At 36.7% G+C, this 19,787-nt stretch overlaps 3 protein-coding genes across 4 annotated transcripts; 1 reads left to right on the top strand and 2 right to left on the bottom strand.

The window, feature by feature from the left end:
- Positions 1 to 1,342: 1,342 nt before the first annotated feature.
- LOC132063577 (serine/threonine-protein kinase EDR1) lies at positions 1,343 to 14,903 on the top strand. 2 transcript variants are annotated; one of them, XM_059456180.1, is made up of 14 exons: positions 1,343 to 1,962; positions 3,078 to 3,500; positions 5,222 to 5,325; positions 7,020 to 7,159; positions 7,268 to 8,167; positions 8,955 to 8,995; positions 9,294 to 9,362; positions 10,632 to 10,732; positions 11,829 to 11,907; positions 12,013 to 12,111; positions 12,512 to 12,580; positions 13,011 to 13,060; positions 14,062 to 14,238; positions 14,331 to 14,903. In XM_059456180.1, exons 1-14 carry the CDS (start codon positions 1,546 to 1,548, stop codon positions 14,464 to 14,466), a joined length of 2,805 nt encoding a protein of 934 aa, XP_059312163.1. In that variant the 5' UTR covers positions 1,343 to 1,545; the 3' UTR covers positions 14,467 to 14,903. The 2 variants fall into 2 exon arrangements, with proteins under 2 accessions (XP_059312163.1, XP_059312162.1); XM_059456179.1 differs by having other exon boundaries at positions 7,020 to 8,167.
- A 791-nt stretch (positions 14,904 to 15,694) lies between these two features.
- LOC132063576 (uncharacterized) lies at positions 15,695 to 16,732 on the bottom strand. Its single transcript, XM_059456178.1, has 2 exons — positions 16,274 to 16,732; positions 15,695 to 16,197 (listed from the first exon to the last, which is right to left on the bottom strand). Exons 1-2 carry the CDS (start codon positions 16,500 to 16,502, stop codon positions 15,923 to 15,925), a joined length of 504 nt encoding a protein of 167 aa, XP_059312161.1. The 5' UTR covers positions 16,503 to 16,732; the 3' UTR covers positions 15,695 to 15,922.
- A 1,380-nt stretch (positions 16,733 to 18,112) lies between these two features.
- Positions 18,113 to 18,853, bottom strand: LOC132063575 (uncharacterized). The gene has a single exon (XM_059456177.1). The coding sequence runs from the start codon at positions 18,822 to 18,824 to the stop codon at positions 18,288 to 18,290; it is 537 nt and encodes a 178-aa protein (XP_059312160.1). The 5' UTR covers positions 18,825 to 18,853; the 3' UTR covers positions 18,113 to 18,287.
- Positions 18,854 to 19,787: the final 934 nt, after the last annotated feature.

Below are 19,787 nucleotides of genomic sequence, written 5' to 3'. Positions count from 1 at the left end.
GCGAATGCTGTTATAGAGAGGTCTGACTGTAATTTACTTGAGTTTGATCCAACTGTTTGAGTAAAATGAAGATTATCCTGACAGTTCATTTCCCGCGAAAACATAGTTGTCATAATAAGAAGCAGGCGAAGCAGCTAGAAATACTCGCTTCACGCCCTTAAATTATTATTCACGAATGAATTGAGAAAGCTAACTGAAAGATTTGATTCTTGACTTTGTAAAGCCGGTGTTGCTATTGCCTGGGCGTAGGGCCGTCCCCCATACTTGGTTGATAGTAGATCTCTCCAATACTAAGTAGTTTTATCCATTGTAGAGAAAATTAAAAGTACGACAAGAATGTAATTTGAGCACATAATGACTAAATGTAATTTGAGCACATAATGACTAAAGTTATAGTTGTAATTAGTACATACATTTTGTAGATAGAGTATGTTTGAATTTCTTACCAACTAAATTCATTTGAACTTATTTACTCATCCCTTTTAAATTTCAAATTTTATAGGATTCTTAAACGCGATTTCCTATTCGGTTAGCAGAGTGATTCTTTTACGTAAATCTTAAATACATGACTTTCAAGATTCAAATGCTCTCATGATGTAAATTTAGAAATTCCTAGTTAAGGAGTAGAGTCTCCTGTTAACATTCGTCGCCTAACATGCATTTATCATTATCATTAGTTGATAATTGAGTTGATGTAATCATTTAGTTCGATCAATTCATAATTTATAACCAAGAATTTCAAAGTTAACACCTTGTCAATAGGGAACTTATTGTGTTTTATTTTATGTAGTAATATTTAATTTTAGTTAAATTTAAATAGAAAAATATGATCAATAAGAAATCATATAGTCAACCCGCCTAATTTGGGATTGCTGTGTAATTATTACTCCCTCCGGTTTAAAATAAGTGTCAACTTTGTGATTTTCACACCCCTTAAAAAAACACTAACTTCTAGCAAAAAAAAGATATTTTGACTAAATAGGGACAAATTTTGAAAAGTAAAGTTAATTTATTCTTGATTATGTAAATAGATACTTAATTTAAACCAAAATAAAAAGGCTAAATAGACACTTATTTTAAATTGGAGGGATTATTATTTTAATCTCTAAGCAAAATCTACTGTGCATGCTTTGTCTTGTGCATAAATCTAACTTTAGGAAATAGTTACACCACGGAAGAATGTTCCATTTTCCTTACTTTTGGGGCAGAAAAGAAATATCAACAAAAAAGAGCGCGTTGATGTCATATTGCCGTAAATTCACTCAACTCCATGCCCTTTTTGCAGTTGAATCGCCCCATATATCCACCCCCTTAAGTTTTCCCTCCTCTATTCCTTTCCCTTTTTCCTTACCCTTTTTCACAGTCAAATAGAAATACGACTCTCTATAGAGAGAGAGAGAGAGAGTGTGTGAAGACTAACAGCAGTAGTTAAGAGATATACAATACAAATAAACACGCACATATATTATATGTAAAAAAGAAAAATTTAGAGAGAGAAACTGAAAATTACCGTATGATATAGAGAGAGAAACGAGAAGCCGAACGATGAAACACATTTTCAAGAAGCTTCACCATCCAAATCGATCAAACGACACCGTTCAATCTACTTCATCATCCCCTGTATCATCATCATCATCTTCACCGTCCACGTCATCTGCTACCGATCATCGGAATTCCAGTTCCGTTTCTCAATCACCGTCGAATCCGCCGTCAACGGCGGCGGCTGCATCTTCTCCGTCGAATATTCCGACGATCAATCGGCAACAGGATTATTATACTTCTGAGGAAGAGTATCAAGTGCAGCTTGCCCTAGCTTTGAGTGTTTCATCTTCGCAGTCTCAGGATTCTTCATTCCCGTGCGTTGATGTTAATTCAACCAACGGTCAGATAGGGCGAACCGCTGCTGACTTGGCACGTGATAGAGAGGATGCAGCTGCCGACTTGCTGTCGAGGCAGTATTGGGTAAATTTTCGTTGTTGAATTTGATTTGATTAGTTTTGCATTGATAATTAAGCTCTGATTGTCACTTACCCGAAATTTACACTTCAGCCATCTACTTTTCCAAACATGGCTGAAGTATACACTGCCTATACAGTTGGGCTGTATAGGTAGTGTATAGTATATGTATATTTGGTATGCTTTATACACTACCTATACTCTTGTGTGCATATTTTGTAAATTAGATGGCCGAATGGTATTTGACTGTAATTTCCCCCCCTATTAAACTTGCTATTTCTGATTAGTTGAAGTCAAGTGAGAATATCGCCTTATCTGCCCTTTTGCAGTGTCAGAGTAGTGCATCACTTTTGAGTTGTAAACTTTGCAAACAATGTAATTTGTAGTCTGTAGAAAAGATTAGATTCAGTAACTGAAGAAGGGTTAGCCTTTTTCTTAATAAAGCTAATGATATATTGATGGAGCAGAGAAAGAAAAAGAAATATATGATTTGGATGGATAATCATGGAAGACCAAGATACGGAGTAGTAGTTTAGATTGGGTTGTTTTCAAGCAAAAATGTTCAACTTGGGGTGTTGATTTAGTCAAAGCTCAAGAGCTGCAGCACCTTATTGTCTATAATATAAATTACATTTATTTGTTATATTTCTTTATTTTTTAAATGGAAACCTGACGAAGGTACTGTTTGGTGAGGATATTTAGGTATTACATGTTGTCGTTTTTCCTTTTTGATGGGGATGCGGTGATCTTGCAAAGTTGCAACCACATTTTCTTGTTTTAGCTGATTTGAGTTTATATTTTCCTTAGGATACTTAAGGTTCATAGGACTATGACTACCTGACATCAGATGCTATTTTTGACTGGAAAGGCACATGATTTTTTTGGGTTCAAGAGGATTTGTCTTGTTATCTGTCGTTTGCTTAACCTTGAAGATTTTAATAGGTTCCTTTCCTCACAATACTTTATCCAATGCGTTTTTTTTTTTTTTTTTTTTGCCTCCCTCTAAAAGCTTAAACTTTGTATACTTTGCTAATACATGTTTCTATCGAAGATGATTTTCAGTTTGGTTCTCAGAATATGGTTTCTAATCTTTTGTCTCACTTACTTTACCCTCTTATCAGGATTATGGTGTGCTGGACTATGAGGAGAAAGTTGTTGATGGTTTCTATGATGTATATACTCTCTTTTCAGATCCAGCAAGTCGCGGGAAAATGCCTTCTCTTACTGAACTTGAAACAAATCCTGGGAGTTCTAACTTTGAAGGCGTGATAATTAATCGGAGAATTGACCCCTCCTTGGAAGAGTTGATGCAGATTGCGCACTGTATTACATTGGACTGCCCTGCCAGTGAGATTAGTCTGTTAGTACTGAGGCTTTCTGAACTTGTAACTGGGCATTTAGGTGGGCCAGTAAAGGATGCAAATGCCATATTGGCCAAATGGATGGAAATTAGCACCGAGTTGAGGACATCACTTCACACCAGTGTGCTACCAATTGGATCCTTAAAAACCGGCCTTTCACGTCACCGTGCACTGCTTTTTAAGGTGATTATCATAATTAAATGTTATGCCTGTTTCTTTAATTGGGACAGAGGGATTGAATAACTTCTTGCGGTCCATAGTAATAACAAGCATTGGACAGAGGCAATGTTAACTAGCTTTCCGTTGATCGTATGCTTAATTGATGTTTGAACAGTGCTCTCTTATACTTGGCAATAGTAGTCGAGGATCTTTTTGGGTAAAATACAATTTCTTCAACATTTTAGGACTTCTGAATCATGATAGTAAACCATTTATTTAACTGTTAGCCATGATGGGCTCTTAACAAGGAAAACTTTAAAGGTAGGAAACTGCACTTACAATATAAAATTCTTCTTCTGCCAAAATCTGTTTGATCTATCATAGGTAATATAGATAATAAGGCTATGCTCTTTATGTAAACAATGTAGGACTTTTGAATCGGGACAACGAACCATCTAATTTACCGTTAGCCATGATGGGCTAACATGGAAAACTATAGAAGTAGGAAGCTATACTTTCAATTTAAAAATCATTTTCCTGAAAACTCCGGTTGATTAAGTATGTTTTTTATGTAAATATCTATACAATAAACTTGTTTCATTGGTTTATCTAGTCTCGTAAACCAATAAAACAATGAAGACTAAAGAAAGTTTTAATTGGCAATTTAATATTAGCAACCACTAGAATACCATGTCCTGGAGATTTCTTAAACAATTCATTCATGGTATCTGAGGCTCAAGCCTCTGTTTTATGTTTCTGGAGTTAGCATGTTTTGCGGGAAGAAGTAAGCACTTTTTATAGCTCACAAGGAACCTTCAGTATCAGTCTTGTGATGACCAGCTTGTAGTTATATATGCTGAACATTTTATTTTCTTCTTAGGAGCTTAGGTAAATTTGATGGTTGGCAGTTTGGCCTTTCTTGAGTTATAGAGATTTCTTTGGATACTCCACTTATTCTTTAAGATTTTTGAGTTGGACGCTGATATATTTCCACATGGTATAAGAGCCAACCTTTTCTCTTTTCCCTTGTTTCCCTTGTTTTCCTTGTTTTCTTTTGAGCCGAGGGTCTTTCGGAAACAGCCTCCCTACCTTCCAAGGTGGGGGTAAGGTTTGCGTACACTTTACCCTCCCCAGACCTCACGTTGTGGGATCCAACTGGGTATGTTGTTGTTGTTGTTGGTATAAGAGCCAACCTTTGACAAACCCATTCTTACACTCATAAGTCTGTGTTAAATTGAGTTAAATGGGTGAGCCCCACTATAAGGTTATGTGAAGACTTGGGATATTTTTTCTCTATTGCTTTAAAGTTTTGGATTAGATGTTTATACTCTTTCACAGCTTTCAATGCATTTAGCAGAAAACTGAGGAGGTACTGCCTCTCCTCTTCAAGATTCTTTAGATGTTGTAAATTTACCTAGAGGTGGGCCTTAATTCCCAATGGGCCAATTGTCATGAATGCTTCTGTTACCTTGCACCATTACAATTCAACACGAACCATGCGCATAGTCTTCTGTACTTGTGGCCTCATTCAAATGGCTTTTGACTTCTTCAACTTTCTAAGGTACTCTTTGGGAGAGGTGTGGGTAATTCTTATCAGATATGTCTGAAATAGTTTTTCAGTGGGAACTTTTGTATTGAAGTTTGCTGACGTTATGCTCTTGTGGCATTTGAGTGATTAGTCTCTTATCTATTACGATTTGTATCATCATCATCATCATTTTTGTTGTTTTTTTGACTCGAGGCAGGTACTAGCTGACCATGTTGGAATACCCTGTAGACTTGTTAAAGGAAGTCACTACACTGGTGTCGAAGACGATGCTGTCAACATTTTAAAGTTACCAAATGATAGGTGAATTGCGAAGCTCAATAGCTTTTCTTAAATCTGACTAGGAGGGAACAATTATATCCAAATTTGACATGTTGCCTGATCGTATTGTGCATGTTTGAACCTTGTCATTTTGTTTACAATTCTTTTTGCTGTCGAAGTTCTTGTTGCTAGAGTATCCCACATAAGTTGCGGAAATGAGGGTTGTCTCTTTATATAGTCTTGGACAATCTTCATTTCATGAGCTAGCTTTCGTGATTGAGTTAGACCAATGTCTATTTTCTTTAACATTCGTGAAATTTAAAGAGCTATGATGATTGTATCAAAGTATTATTGGTCCTTTTTATGTTTTACATTAACTATTTCTCAACATTTGAATATTATCTAGTCCATTGGTATTGGACAAACTATTGTTTGGAACTTTTATCTCTATGCCTCAAATTTAATATTTATAAAGTTGACAGGTTCTGATATTAGCTTTCCTTGTATTTTTGTGGAGTTGTTAGTTCTAATTTATGTCAAAATTTGTTTTTCATCTTGTGCTATTTATGTAGTATGGGGTAAACCTCACTATGTATTAGAGAGGTCAAGTCAAATGTGGCCGTCAAATGTATGGGGTGAACCTCACTATGTATTAGAGAGGTCAAGTCAAATGTGGCCGTTTTATATCCGGATAGAATGGTTATCTTTGTGAAAATTTGTTTACCTTGTTAAAATACTCAATACTGAATTTACATCTGAAAACAGTGACTAATTTCTTCATGTTTGCGGAAGTCTCTCTTTCTGTAGCTAGAGAGAAGGAAGAGAATTAGTGCTTCTTGCAGTCTGAACTTTTTCTTTTTTGAAATTTTCAAATACTCCTTGTCGCAAATGAATCGCAGCATTTGCTTTTTACGATCATATATTATAAGCTGAGATTAGAATGTGTGTTTGTTAACCATGGCTTAATTGGAAGTATGTAATAGAGAAGAATCATATTTGATGCGAGTAAGAAAGGTTCCACATATGACCGTTTGTGTCAAACTAAGATAATTAAATGGGATAGAGGGAGGTAAAAGTCTCTTTCTTTAACGTGATATGTTGTTTTTTTTTTATTCAAGATGAAGTGTAACATTTTCTTTTTGATCAAGTAAAAGTTTTCATTGATAATAACAAGGCCATCTTGGCCGTATACAAGTGGTATACCAAAAAAAGGGGAAACCTACAACAAATGGTTCTCTCCAAAAGACACCCAATCCTCTATACAAACAAGAACTACATGGGTGCACCTTGAGAAAATAAGGGATTGGAGACTACTCCTCAATTGAGCGAAGCTCATCCCCACCCCTTCAAAAGCTCTCCTATCAACATGATACGTCATTCTAGGACAACAAAACAAACATGGACAATGTATCCTTAATAAATGGAGCTGTTGTCTTCACGTGCTTGCATATCTTCGTGTATTTGAGTTTACTCTTCATGAATATCATTAGATTGATCTTGGATTGTGTCCGAAGTTATTTGCTTCAAGTGTTCTGAGCTATACTCATCTATGCAATCCCATGAGACAGATGATCTTTCTTCATTTGCAACTTCAGATTGTATCTCTTACTACCCGAAGCATTTGTTGCTGCAATTGCATTATTGCGCACACTTGCCTGTTGCAACATTTGTGATTAATTGATTTTTGTGGCATACCTCTGTACATTTCAGCATCTAAATCAATTCTTTGCCTTCAGCGAGTTTTTGGTTGATCTCATGGGAGCACCAGGCACGCTCATACCAGCTGATGTTCTGAGTGCAAAGGATGCTTCTTTTAAAGCATACAGTCCGAAATTGAACAAGATTCCAAGTTTGCCGCCCAACAGTGATTCTGGAGGTTCTTACCTGAGACAGAACTTGTTATCTAGTCAAAATTCTGGGTTAGGAGATGATTTCTCCAGTAGTTCTAAGTCCGAGAAAATTGAATCAGTTCATTCAATTTCAGATGCAGGTGGTAGCTCCACTGCTGGTTCTTCAGGAATCAATAAAAGACCATCTTCTAATCAGGTGGATTGGACTTCGCCGTTAGCAATTGGAACTTCTTTGTACAAAGGGGGCCGTGGACCCAATGCTGCTGGTGATGGCTTGAGGTTGAATGTAAATGTCGTTCCATACGATCAGAATAACCCTGAGGACCCAAAAAATCTTTTTGCTGATCTTAATCCGTTTCAAATAAAAGGCTCTGGCAATGCATTGTTGCAGAAAAACCCTGCAAGAAACAAAGTCAGTGAATTGCAACAGCCAAAAAATACTTTGGTCCCTGGACGGCCTCCGGCCCCTATGATGTGGAAAAACCGGTGTGCACACAATGAGGTCCCCTGGAAAAACGAATCTGATTCTGAGGGACGTTTTCCACAGAAAAATGGTGGATCTAGTGGGTATAATACATCATCAATTGCATCTACTAGCTCAAATATACCACAGAAATCTTCCCCTGATACCTCCAGGTTACACGGAAATTCACAGCCGACCTATAGAGGAAATGATGCGGTTGCTTCCACCAGGGATAACAGTTCCAAATTATCAGCTGAGCTTGAATTTAGAAGGTTGTCTGTTCAGAACAGTCAAAACAATAATAGAGAAACAAGTCATTGGGAGGGGCATAGTTTGCAGAGTGACGAGTTAAACAGGTCACAAGCATATGGACAAGATATGATTCTGGAAAGTGACCACATAAGAAATTTGCAAGCTCAGTCAATAGGAACAAATATAAAATTGAAGGAGCCAGAAAATCCAACTTCTTCAGGGAATCTTGGTCCAAGTCGGGTTGATCCCGTATTTGATGATGTTGGCGATTGCGAAATTCCATGGGAAGATCTTGTTATTGGCGAGAGGATTGGTCTTGGTAAGCCTGTGTTTGTCCAGACTGAAATGTCTTGTGATGACAATGTTGGCATTGTGCAAATGCATTCAACCCTCCTATCATTTAGATACAACTACGTCTCAGCCCAAAGTTTCATTAAGATTTATACTTCCTTGTTTGTGGGTTTTTAAAATAATTAATTTACCTCCATCCATTGGATGGGGAAACGAATAATAAATGTGAAATTTTCTGAAAAATGCTTGTCATGGAGGAATAAATAGAGTAGATATCTGTTAATGTAGGTTTAATATTTAGTTAGACATTACTCAGTTGCTTGGTTAATAGAGGTGAAAAGAAAAAGGGCCTCGACATACTTTCTCATCTCCTTCTGCATGAATGCAATCAAAGCTTTATCCATTTAATCATTTGCTTATGGATACAAGTTATATACATTAACAGTATAAAGATTTTTTTACACTACCAGTGACTTTTAACTAGTGATAGCAGGTTAGTTACTATCTTTATCTGATACCAATTAATGCTTATCAAGAGGTTTACCTGTAACTACTTAATAAGAGACATGATTGTGTAAATATCTTTTACACTGTCAGTGCATAGAACTTAATCTCTTCGTGTATACATCTAGATTTTCTATTGAGATATCTCTGGAAGTAATCATAATTCTGATATTCTAGTCTTATTTATTTTTAAATATGCTGCAAGATTTCCACAAAAATGGATGGTAATAGTCGGAAGGTTTGTAGGTAATATTGTGGGTATACTCCTAGAATGTTTTCTTCACTCTGAAGTTTTCTGGTTCCATTTTCAGGTTCCTACGGAGAGGTTTACCATGCAGATTGGAATGGCACTGTAAGTGATTTTATCTCAAATATTCCTAGGAGCGTTTAGTTTCATCTTCCTATTCGTTGATTGTTACTAGCCATGTAATTAGAATCAAACAAGTGGCTTCAAGTTCTGAGTTGTCAGTGTGTTCTTTTTTATATGTCCTCTGTTGCTGGCCTCACATTTCATCACATTCCAATATTCTAATGTCTACTATATGTAGACCAAATATTTTGTTATCATTAAGTGGAAGCTTTGATATTGATGTAATTGCTTGAGTGTATTGAATATTGAATGATTTTGCTTGTGAATCTGTCTAAAATAGGAGGTTGCTGTAAAGAAGTTCCTCGATCAGGATTTCTCAGGTGCGGCTTTGGCCGAGTTTAAGAGAGAGGTTTGGATTCTGCACTGTTACACTTTTAAGCTATTTGATGTTTAAAAATCTAAAGAGTATTAGAAACATGTTCCGGTTTCCAATGTTCTTCTAATTTTTAAAAAGAGGTTATGCCGGCATAGTCCCAAGATCCTGCTCCTGTCATTTGCTGGTTCTGTCTAATCACTTCTAGAACTGTACTCCGTCATTCAGTTTTAAGAGATCTACGAACCTGGTTGACCACAGGGAAGTAGTTCTGTGATTTTTGCATTTATGGGGTATGCTTTCATTATCTCTTTTTAAACGTCATCATGTCTTTGTGCTGGAGTCCATTACAGCTGTAAGAATACCTTTTGTCCGTTTCAAGAGTCTGGGATTGTTCGGCCACAAGTTATATATGCTGACATAGATTTATCTGAAGACACAGTTTAAGTTGTTGATTTGACTTTTGTGTTATATTAGTCCCAAGACTCCCAACATGAACCTGTAAGAGCCGTAATCAATTTTCCCAATCATTTTCATTTTATCCTGTCGTTAACTCTCAAAAGTCTTGCGAGGCTCTCAATGGTTCCACTGTCAGAAGTTTCCATAATTGTTTCAAATGGTCAGGCTTTATTGACCCTGAGATTGAATCTAGCCAGGTAGTGCTCTCATGAAAAGTAAAATTCTGTGATGCCAAATATAGCAGAAATACAAAGAGAATATTAGAATGGTGGTTGAAAGTTAGTTTCATACAGAAGACATTAAAGCAAAGTTTAAAGCTTGAGTAGCTAAAAGAATTTGGATTCTTAAAAGTTATGGAAGGTGTGTAGAATAATATTATTAGTGAATGGTGTCAGAGTTTTTGTAAAATACCAACTTGAAAAGAGTTTTATAAAAATTGGAATGAAGTACTTGAAGGATATTTTCCTCCATTCTATTTATAGAAAGATTGACATACCGTACTATTTGGATGTGAATTAGCGTCACTGAGCATCCTTATTGTCTTTAATGCCTAAAAATGACATATGCATTAATATTTCCCATTACGAACATGACTTGTGTATCTTCCTTTCTTGTTTCAGCTTTAGTTGGTCAGTAGGATATTTGTTTGACGAGAATCCTAGGTCTGATTTTCTAGGTTAGCTGCTAAACAATTTTGTATTTATCTTCTTGTGTAGTTCTGTTAAACTGTAATTTGAAGAGACATTCCTCTCAGACGTAATGTTTGTCCTATTTCTTTTATTTGCTGCTTAACTTTCTTCTCGTGGAAATGCATCATTAAGTAACATAACCAGTTCTTAATGGCAGGTGCGTATCATGCGTAGGTTACGGCATCCAAATGTTGTTCGTTTTATGGGTGCTATAACTCGGCCTCCCCACCTTTCTATTATCACTGAGTTCCTTCCGCGGTATGTTTGTATCTTATTTTGCCTTTCGTGTTTTTTTTTTTTTTTTTTAAATGATAGGGGAACCCGCAGCCGCTACCCTTTGGGTGCGCACAGGGTAAACCCCGCTCCTGTACAATAGCCCGCAAACCACACAGGAGAGATAACCCGCACTAGGCAAGCCATGTGCGACGAGCTCGACCCAGAAGGCAAATCCGCTACTTTCGTAGGCAGGGGGTTTCAAACCTGAGACCTCCATTATGAAAGCCCCATGCCTTCCCTTTTCCCTTTCATATGTACCATCCTTAGTAAGATTTTGGTTATTGTCAGAGTCAACTTATTGTATGCTACATGGACTTTTTTCTTTTGATGTACTTGTGCTGAAAAGATATGGCGTAGGTGCAAGTACTCGATACAAATTCTTCACTATACATTAAAGTGGTAGAAGTTGAATATTTGAGTACCGCTTACTCACCAACACTTGTATCTTACTCATATTGGTTCGGTAAACTGTTTAGGACTTAGTGTCCACTGTAACAGAGAGTGCATTGTTCTTTTATCATTGTACATAAATCCTTGTATTAATTTCCCTTTATGCAGCAAAGTAGAAGTTCTAAATTCAGGCCTAGTAAGTGTTTGTAAAAGGGGAAAAATAAAGAAAATACAGTTCATGAGTTGAGATTTTATTGATTCAAATTCAGACCTTATAAACGATGGCAGTCTCTCATATCCACTAAGCTATAACTGAATAATCTTCTAGCTGTCTTTATTAGCATTTTGTGGATGACAGATCAATGCAAAGAAGGTTTACCATTTGGATTAATTTTATTTATTATAAACCTTTGGTTATCTCACCTTGTATTGTTTCCATGTGATATTTTTTTGAGAACCCTCCAAGAATTTTGTCTTCTAATATGACATGAATACTGCAAAGATGTATGCTATATTCTTTCGTGATTGTGTTTGATTTGTGGTACTACAAAATGCCAAGTTTTAATGTCTCTTTCAGCCAAACATTGATTAGTTATTAAATAGTATCTAATTATGGCAAGCAATTAGTGATTTTGAAATTTTTTCTTGTGAAAGATGAATTACTCATCTAAAATATCATGCTTTTCAGAGGCAGCTTGTATCGGATTATTCATCGTCCTCATTCTCAAATTGATGAAAGGAGGAGAATCAAAATGGCCCTTGATGTGGTATGATCCAGCAACATCTTTACGTAATCAGTGTGGCATGGTGCTTCGGACCAATTGATCGGCGTTTCTTTTGCTTATGTTGATCTTAGAGGTTCTCTTGTGCAGGCAAAGGGCATGGATTGCTTACATACAAGCAACCCTACAATTGTTCACCGTGATCTGAAGTCACCTAATCTTTTGGTTGATAAGAACTGGAATGTTAAGGTAATTCGCTTTCAAATGTTTTCTATCTTCTTCTATTTGTTGAGTTGGTGAACCCATAATGCTTCAGTGAAATGCCACCAACTGCGCTAATCTTTTTTTTTTTTTTTTTTTTTTGAACATGTATATATATATATATATATATATATATATAACCTGCACCATACTGTGCTAATCTTTGAGAAATCATTATAGACGTTTCCTCAATTCTACAATTCAGGACAGCAAAATGAAAAGAAAGTAATGCAATTATGCGATTATGTTCATTGTGAAGGGGAATGTTGTACTTGGTTGTGGTTGTTTCTATTAGTAACTCTGAATCTCTTTTGAACCATTGCTTGATTTAACATTCCTTAATTTATTGGATGTCTCCGGAGGGCTATTAGTAACTCTTGGAATGCAGGTATGTGATTTTGGCTTGTCTCGCTTGAAGCACAACACATTTTTGTCATCCAAATCAACAGCTGGAACGGTGAGAACAATATATCTGTTTTCTATTTTTCAGATGTGTTACCCTTACCGTGAAGTGAGAACAGTATATCTGTTTTCTATTGTTTAGATGTGTTACCCTTACTGTGAAGTTTGGATTACTCCCTCCGGTTCAAAATGAGCGTCCACTTAGCCTTTTTATTTTGGTTCAAAATAAGTGTCCGCTCAAATAATCAAGAAGGAATTAGCTTTACTTTTCCAGATTTGCACTTATTAAGTGCTAAGTGATCAGATCCCAATGAGTCAAGTTAATAGTAATATGTAAATTTTAATTAAGGTAGCTTAGTCAAAATACCTATTTTTTTCTAGGGGTGTGCTAAAGGCTAAGCTGACTTATTATGAACCGGATGGAGTAATTATTTTCTTTCTTCACTTAATTAATTATTTTCTAACCAAATCTTTTCATTCCATAGCCTGAGTGGATGGCGCCAGAAGTTCTCCGCAATGAACCTTCGAATGAGAAGTGAGTTAACATTTACTTTACTAATTCCTTATCGCTGATAGTCTATGTCGAGATATTCTTGTAGTTCTTTTTTGTTCTTTACAAATTTGACCTTTTTGTTTTCATGTCAATCTTCATGTTAGGCATGCGTGCCATTGTTCATCATGTTGCTACTACTTATTACCTTTGTTAAGAAATAGATTTTGGGTCTAAAACAAACCCCAAAAGCTAGCTCATTAGTGAGGATTGCCTAAGACTATACATATAATGAGACAACAGCCCATTGACCCATTCCCTCGACCAACCCGGCAATCTAACACTTCCTGGCATGCCCAAGGGGGGACATCTTGAGTGGGGACAACATAACATAGGACCCTTTAGGAAATAGACCTTGGGTCTAACTCAAGCCCCAAAAGCTAGTTTATGGATGAGGATTGCGAAAGACCATAAAACAAAACAATCCCATTCACTCGATCAATTTGGGACAAATCTAACAACCTATAGTGCCTTGTGTAAGACCCAAAAATGGGGGAAAATTTTCAGTGAATTTCATTTCTACTTGGCTAAAGTTGAGTTTTGAGATATTTATGTTGCCCATGGAGCTGGACTGCTGCACGATCTCTGCAAGTATGAGTTCTTATATTTACCAACATGGCAAGTGTCATCCAGGATGGAATTCTTGGTTATGTAGTTCCAAACTTATAAAAAAAATTAGCTAATATAAACTGAAGGAATTGTAGTGGCGTAATCTGTTTGCTGAACTCTTTTAACACACTGTATCTTAATTTTGATAGACGTGGTTTCCTGAATGAACATTTTCCTTTCTGGAATTCGTCTTGATTACATAGGATGGAATTCTTGGTCACGTAGGACGGAAATGAGCTCATTTAGCCTTCTCAAAAAAAGAAATGAGCTCATGGATGACAAAGCTTGCAACCTGCATCTATTTTGCAGCAGATTTTGTACTTGTTGAGTTCTCCATGCTTATGTGTTCCTCAGTAAAAAATTTGGTCACTTGACAGGTGTGACATCTACAGTTTTGGTGTCATTCTATGGGAACTTGCTACCTTAAGATTACCTTGGAGTGGGATGAATCCTATGCAAGTGGTGGGAGCTGTTGGGTTCCAGAATAAACGCCTTGAGATTCCAAAGGAACTTGATCCTATAGTAGCAAGAATAATATGGGAATGTTGGCAGACGTAAGAGTGATATGCACCTTCAATATTCTTTATGATTTTGTATTTTTTTTTTCCTCAAGAATGCTAATTACCTCGTACATGTATATTCCCAGTGATCCAAACTTGCGTCCATCATTTGCTCAGCTAGCAGTGGCTTTAACATCATTGCAACGACTTGTCATTCCTTCCTATGTGGACCAGCCGAGCTCCCATTTGCCACAGGAAATCTCTGTAAATTCTACCCCGTAAATTTTCTCGACTCCCTCAAGTGCTGATGGAGGCGGATCATTTTATATCTGGGAAAAGGAAGGTTTTAGTTTTTGTTTCATTCCTATGCAAAGACGTAAGGACAGAGACCATCTCTCGGCCAAGTGGGGTAGATGGTGCTTGTTGCGCAGAGAGGCTTTAGGAAGAAAAAGCAAAAGCAAAAGCAAACTTGGTAGTGCGCTTTAAATGTGTCGTTACTTGTAACTCTTCTTGTATAGTGGTTTGTGTATAAGTTGATCCCAAAGGGAGCGGTTGTCTTTTTGAGATGTATTCTTAATGACCATAAATTCCTTGGTTGAGCCCCCCTAAGAAATAACAGGGTGGCGCCTGTAATCACTTGTCACATGATCTCTGTATAGTCTATACAACAATGGCTAAGTTGCCACTTACAACGAATATATTATTGCCTTCAAACTGTACCATGACTCTCGTATTATGCCAATAACACCTCCCTTGGTAAAAGAGCACTGTATCTTTCCTGTATTTTATCAGTTGGTCAAGTCTAGTTCGAGAGTTTCCTCCAGTAATACCACAATTTACTTGGAAAAGCCAAAAAAAAGAACTTCAGGTGGCCTGCTTGTGTGATCAACTACTTGTTTGATAGCAATGACCAAGGTGTGGCATGATTTGGTTATTGATCTGATCTGATCTTGTATGTTAGTTTATCTTTACATCGACAGCAGACTTAAAAGACGCTTGGCAAGTGCTAACCACCAGTAATAGCGACAATCAACGAAGTTGTAATTTTAATTAGTTGAATGACTTCCTTGGCGTACTATCATATCTTTTTCTACGTCAATCATTATCAAGTGGGGGCGTTTTTCATCTCCCCATAATCTCTCATCAATTATCTTAAACAAACAGTAGCTTCTAGTTTAGGTTTCACCGGCCATAAATCTAAGATTGTTTTATCTTACTATGTAAACACCCTATATTCTTTCACTTTTTTTTTTTTTTTTTGATGTTTTATTGTGTCATAAGTTTAGTATAAGGTACTTTGTTCACTCGTTTGTCATCTCTCCACTACTTAATAAACATTGAATAGCTCCGTTTGTCATATTAAGGCGCTTCCAAACCAGTATAACTGTGTGTTGTCAGACCCAAATATTTTCCTTTTTCTGGTCCCCTTATTTTGTCATAGCATCTTCTATTTCATCATTACACCAAATTCTATGGCATATTCTGTGGCATGTAATTTGTCAAACATAGAATCAAACAAACAAATAGTAACTTTCTGATACTGTATTAGTTTTAGCTGATCAACACTTAGTTAATACTATGTAAAACATAAAAACCAGTATGACCTTTTATTTCAAGAGTAAAACACTGCTGAGTTCTACTCAATGCATAAAGATCTACACCTAGTAAAGAGCAATAACAAAACAAAAGAAAGTGGGTGGTCTAAATTCATGGACCTGAAGGAATGGTATCAGTGGACTCAGTGTACTAAGAGACCGTACATGACTAGATCCACTATTTTCCCCTTGTGATATCCATATTTTCTCAATATGCCCTCCTTGATGAACCCAGCCTTCTCCAATACCCTTTGGGATGCCTTGTTTTCAACATCAGCTAATGCCTGCAGCCTTACTACTTCAGGAAATTCTTTGTACACTTGAGGAATTGCCATTTTGACAGCCTTAGTAGCAATCCCCTGTCCCCAGTATTCAACTGCAACAGCATATCCTACATCAGCTCGACTTCTATCATCACCTGATTCAGGGAATTCAAATTAGTCGAGCCAGTGAGTTTCGGATACTGAATGCATAAAGAGGGATAAAAAGTTCACCTGATCCAGGAAATACTGATACAAACCCGATTGAACGGTCATCGATGCAAATCGATCGACGCCAAGGGTGGGGTATACACACTTCCTTGATGAAAGTCAGTGCCTCCTCTTTCGAGGTCAAAGTCTCCCATCGGATGGTCCGGGTTACTCGATCATCGCCTGCCCATAACATCATATCATCAACATCCGTTAACTTAAATGGGCGAAGATTAATTCTTGAAGAGTCCATATCTCCTTCCAGTATACAATTGGTTGGTCAACTAAGCTTTATATATTATAGTAAAAAATATAAATGGAATCGCACCTACCTTATAAAATTATTAGTCAAAGATTAGGGATATTAAAATGTGACAATGGGCAGTGGGACATCATTTGTTTTTGTATGTGATGTTATGGTGGGCACTTAAACCAAGGGTCTTGGTCTGAATTGTTCAAACACTAGTTGGCAGTTGAAATTACTGGTATCTACTACTGTAGGGTTCCTTTTGTCTCCTTTATTGGTGGTAAAAATTCAAACTCTATATTTGACAAGGGCATTCTCTTTGTTATTACTTGAGTGAGAGACAAGTGCCATTTGTTAAAGATAAAAAAACAGGAGATAAATTTGTGCAAGAAAGTAGTACTACTATATAGACGCAACTTATAAAGACTAGCATATAGTGAGTGTTTTAGTTTTCCCATTCCACATTAATTTAAATATACATATACAGTATTTTTGAAGCATCGAAGCCATTTTATTTGGTTAATAATACGTAGCTACTTGCCTACTTCGATTCCAATTAATGGAACAGGTTCTGGGTCGGTCCATTTGACAAGCTGGTGCACTAGCAACTCGAAAGCGAGTATGGAAAACATACACGATCCTTTTGTCTTGATTTCTTAAGGTCTCAGAAGAATAAATGTGGATCAGCAAACCTGAGCTTTTTACAAATTAGTACACAATCTAGAATATAATTATTTTTTCCATCTTTACTTTGAAATACAATTACATTCTAAAGGCCCCTCATCATATGATTAAATTATACATAACTCAAAATTTTGTATGCGCCTCTGATTTCTTCCACTTAGAGAAACTAAGCTCTGGTCGTAGACATATCCATAGGAAACCACATCAACACCATTAGTTAAAAATTCCGGAATCCAGAATTTTCCCCTTGGTGAACAAACCGTTTTGTTTCTCCATTGATTAAACTTGCCTCCAGTAAGATCTCACCAATCTCAAACAAGTATCTTGGTTCAAACTTCAAAGGAAACATATGGTCTGGATGGATTAAAACATACAGTGAACAAACTAGTCCATGAATCATTAACACCATATTCCTTCATTGCCCATAAATAAAAAGAACCCAAAGAGTTGTTACAAGAAATGCTTCCACTCAGTACTACCAACATGAAACTATCGCTAAGTCATTGCTACCACGAAGTGTAGAGTAATTAAGTCTGGTATTTGGATCAGGGATCGCGCACCAGCAACAAAGATTGTAAATAAATGAAAGAAAATAACAGCAAGTGGAAAACTAAAAGAGAATATTAGAGAGACAGAGAGAGGTTTTATCATTAATCCATTGTCCAATCGATAAACTCGGAGAGATTAGAGAGAGCTTGATCCGGACGAGCTAGTTGTTCCTATTGTGGACATGTGCTAATTTTGTCCCCTACATATAGTTAAGGAATACAAATAGAATCCATTAGCTGAGGGAACTGTATAATAATTAAGCCGTGGGACTGAAATATTTCCATACCACTGGGTTGGGATTTCAAGGGAAGCGATCACTTCATCTTCATCCACGTATATACCACGACCAGGAAAAAGTCAAAACAAATGAAATTCACCAGTGATAAAATTGTAATCAGGCCAACCAACCAAATTTCACTTGATTTGGAACTAGTCACCATATTTTTCTACTCCTAGAACCATCCTTTTACATGGAAGTAGCAAAGTAGCTTTTAATAAATAGTACTAGTACATAAAAGAAACTGAACTTGCACATCATAGAGTTACATTCTTTTGAAATTAAGAACTTGGAGGAGCAACGTCTTTGGACAGTAAACTGTAAATTACCAAATCAACAGCATCTACCTTTCCCTTGAAGTTGCCATGCCAAGTTAACGAATCTTGGTATAGAAACCCAGCCTTCTCCAAAACCCTATGAGAAGCCTTGTTCTCCACGACAGCAAAAGCTTGAAGCTTTACTATTCCAGGAAAGTCATTGAACACTTTAGGTATTGCCATTTTGAGTGCCTTAGTAGCAATCCCCTGCCCCCAGTACTCAACTGCAATCGCGTAACCTATATCTGCAGCTTGATCCTTGTCAGGACCCAATGATGGATAGACCACCCATAGGAATCCGATGGATCGACCGTCTATACATATTGATACATGCCAAGGCTGAGGTATACACACTTCCTTGATGAAGGTCAATGCTTCTTGTTTCGAATTCAAAGTGTCCCATCGGATGGCCCGAGTTACTCGATCATCACTGATCCATGTCATCACATCATCAACATCTGTCTCTCTGAATGCACGCAAACTAATTCTTGAAGACTCCATTGTTGATGTTCCAGTAATTGTAACAGATACAATTTAGTTGTGAGACAAATGACCTCTTTATGTGGAGTTCACCCTACTATTAAAGCCTGAGGCAGTCTAAAGTTTGCGTTGGGTAAAGATTTGGGGCATATATAAGAGAAAAGGCTCAAAATAGTCCACTATCTTTGGACTTTAGCTTAAAATAGTCCTATATCTTTCATGTGGAGCACTAATGGTCCTATATCTTTAAGAAAGTGGTACACTTTTAGTTCCAACCCAAACTTCCGTCAAGTTTTCAACGAGAAAAGGCCCAAAATAGTCTACTATCTTTAGACTTTAGCTTAAAATAGTCCTATATCTTTCATGTGGAGCACTAACAGTCCTGTACCTTTAAGAAAGTGGTACACTTTTAGTTCCAACCCAAACTTCCGTTTGATTTTTAACAGAGAGAACCTCTCATGTCCAAACTTAAACCGTCCTTCTTGCTTTTCTCTTGTACAACCTAGGATCAACCTTTTTATTTGTTTCTTCTCCATTCAACAATTCCTAAATAAAAATCCCATATCATAATCCTACCAGTGCACTCAAAAGATTTTCTCATTACTCCGTTGCTGTAATTTTAGCGCTTTATTCATCTTTTTTAACATCTTCGCTGTGATAACCCTTTTCTACTTTGATTTCACGAATTTATAAAATATGATTTTGATAATTTGGATGAAGTATGAATTTGATCGGGTTCTTATTTAATAAAATGAGAAAGGAAAGATTATCTCTTGATAAATCAGGAATGGAAAACATACTGAGGAAGGGAAAGTTGTCGTTAAGGAACAAACAGTGTGTAAAACATAATACTAATCACAGAATAGAAGTTGATATCCTGTAGCTATTAATTGCTTTTTCTTTTCTTTTTATAAGTACATTAGATGTCAATTAGTTCCAAAGGAAATACATCAGATATTTGCTGGCCTCTTCTCTATCTCTGTT

The sequence above is a fragment of the Lycium ferocissimum genome, chromosome 7, assembly GCF_029784015.1.
Source record: "Lycium ferocissimum isolate CSIRO_LF1 chromosome 7, AGI_CSIRO_Lferr_CH_V1, whole genome shotgun sequence".
NCBI classification, from domain to species: domain Eukaryota; kingdom Viridiplantae; phylum Streptophyta; class Magnoliopsida; order Solanales; family Solanaceae; genus Lycium; species Lycium ferocissimum.
The sequence above is the reverse complement of the archived record's forward strand: the minus strand, read 5'-3'. Positions and strand labels throughout refer to the sequence as shown.

Coding starts and splice junctions, on each gene's coding strand:
- LOC132063577 (XM_059456179.1), top strand. CDS start 1,546: ATGAAACACATTTTCAAGAAGCTTCACCATCCAAATCGATCAAACGAC. Junction 1,963..3,077: donor TGCTGTCGAGGCAGTATTGG/GTAAATTTTCGT, acceptor CCCTCTTATCAG/GATTATGGTGTGCTGGACTA. Junction 13,061..14,061: donor AATGAACCTTCGAATGAGAA/GTGAGTTAACAT, acceptor GTCACTTGACAG/GTGTGACATCTACAGTTTTG.
- LOC132063576 (XM_059456178.1), bottom strand. CDS start 16,502: ATGGACTCTTCAAGAATTAATCTTCGCCCATTTAAGTTAACGGATGTT. Junction 16,198..16,273: donor ATCAGTATTTCCTGGATCAG/GTGAACTTTTTA, acceptor TCCCTGAATCAG/GTGATGATAGAAGTCGAGCT.
- LOC132063575 (XM_059456177.1), bottom strand. CDS start 18,824: ATGGAGTCTTCAAGAATTAGTTTGCGTGCATTCAGAGAGACAGATGTT.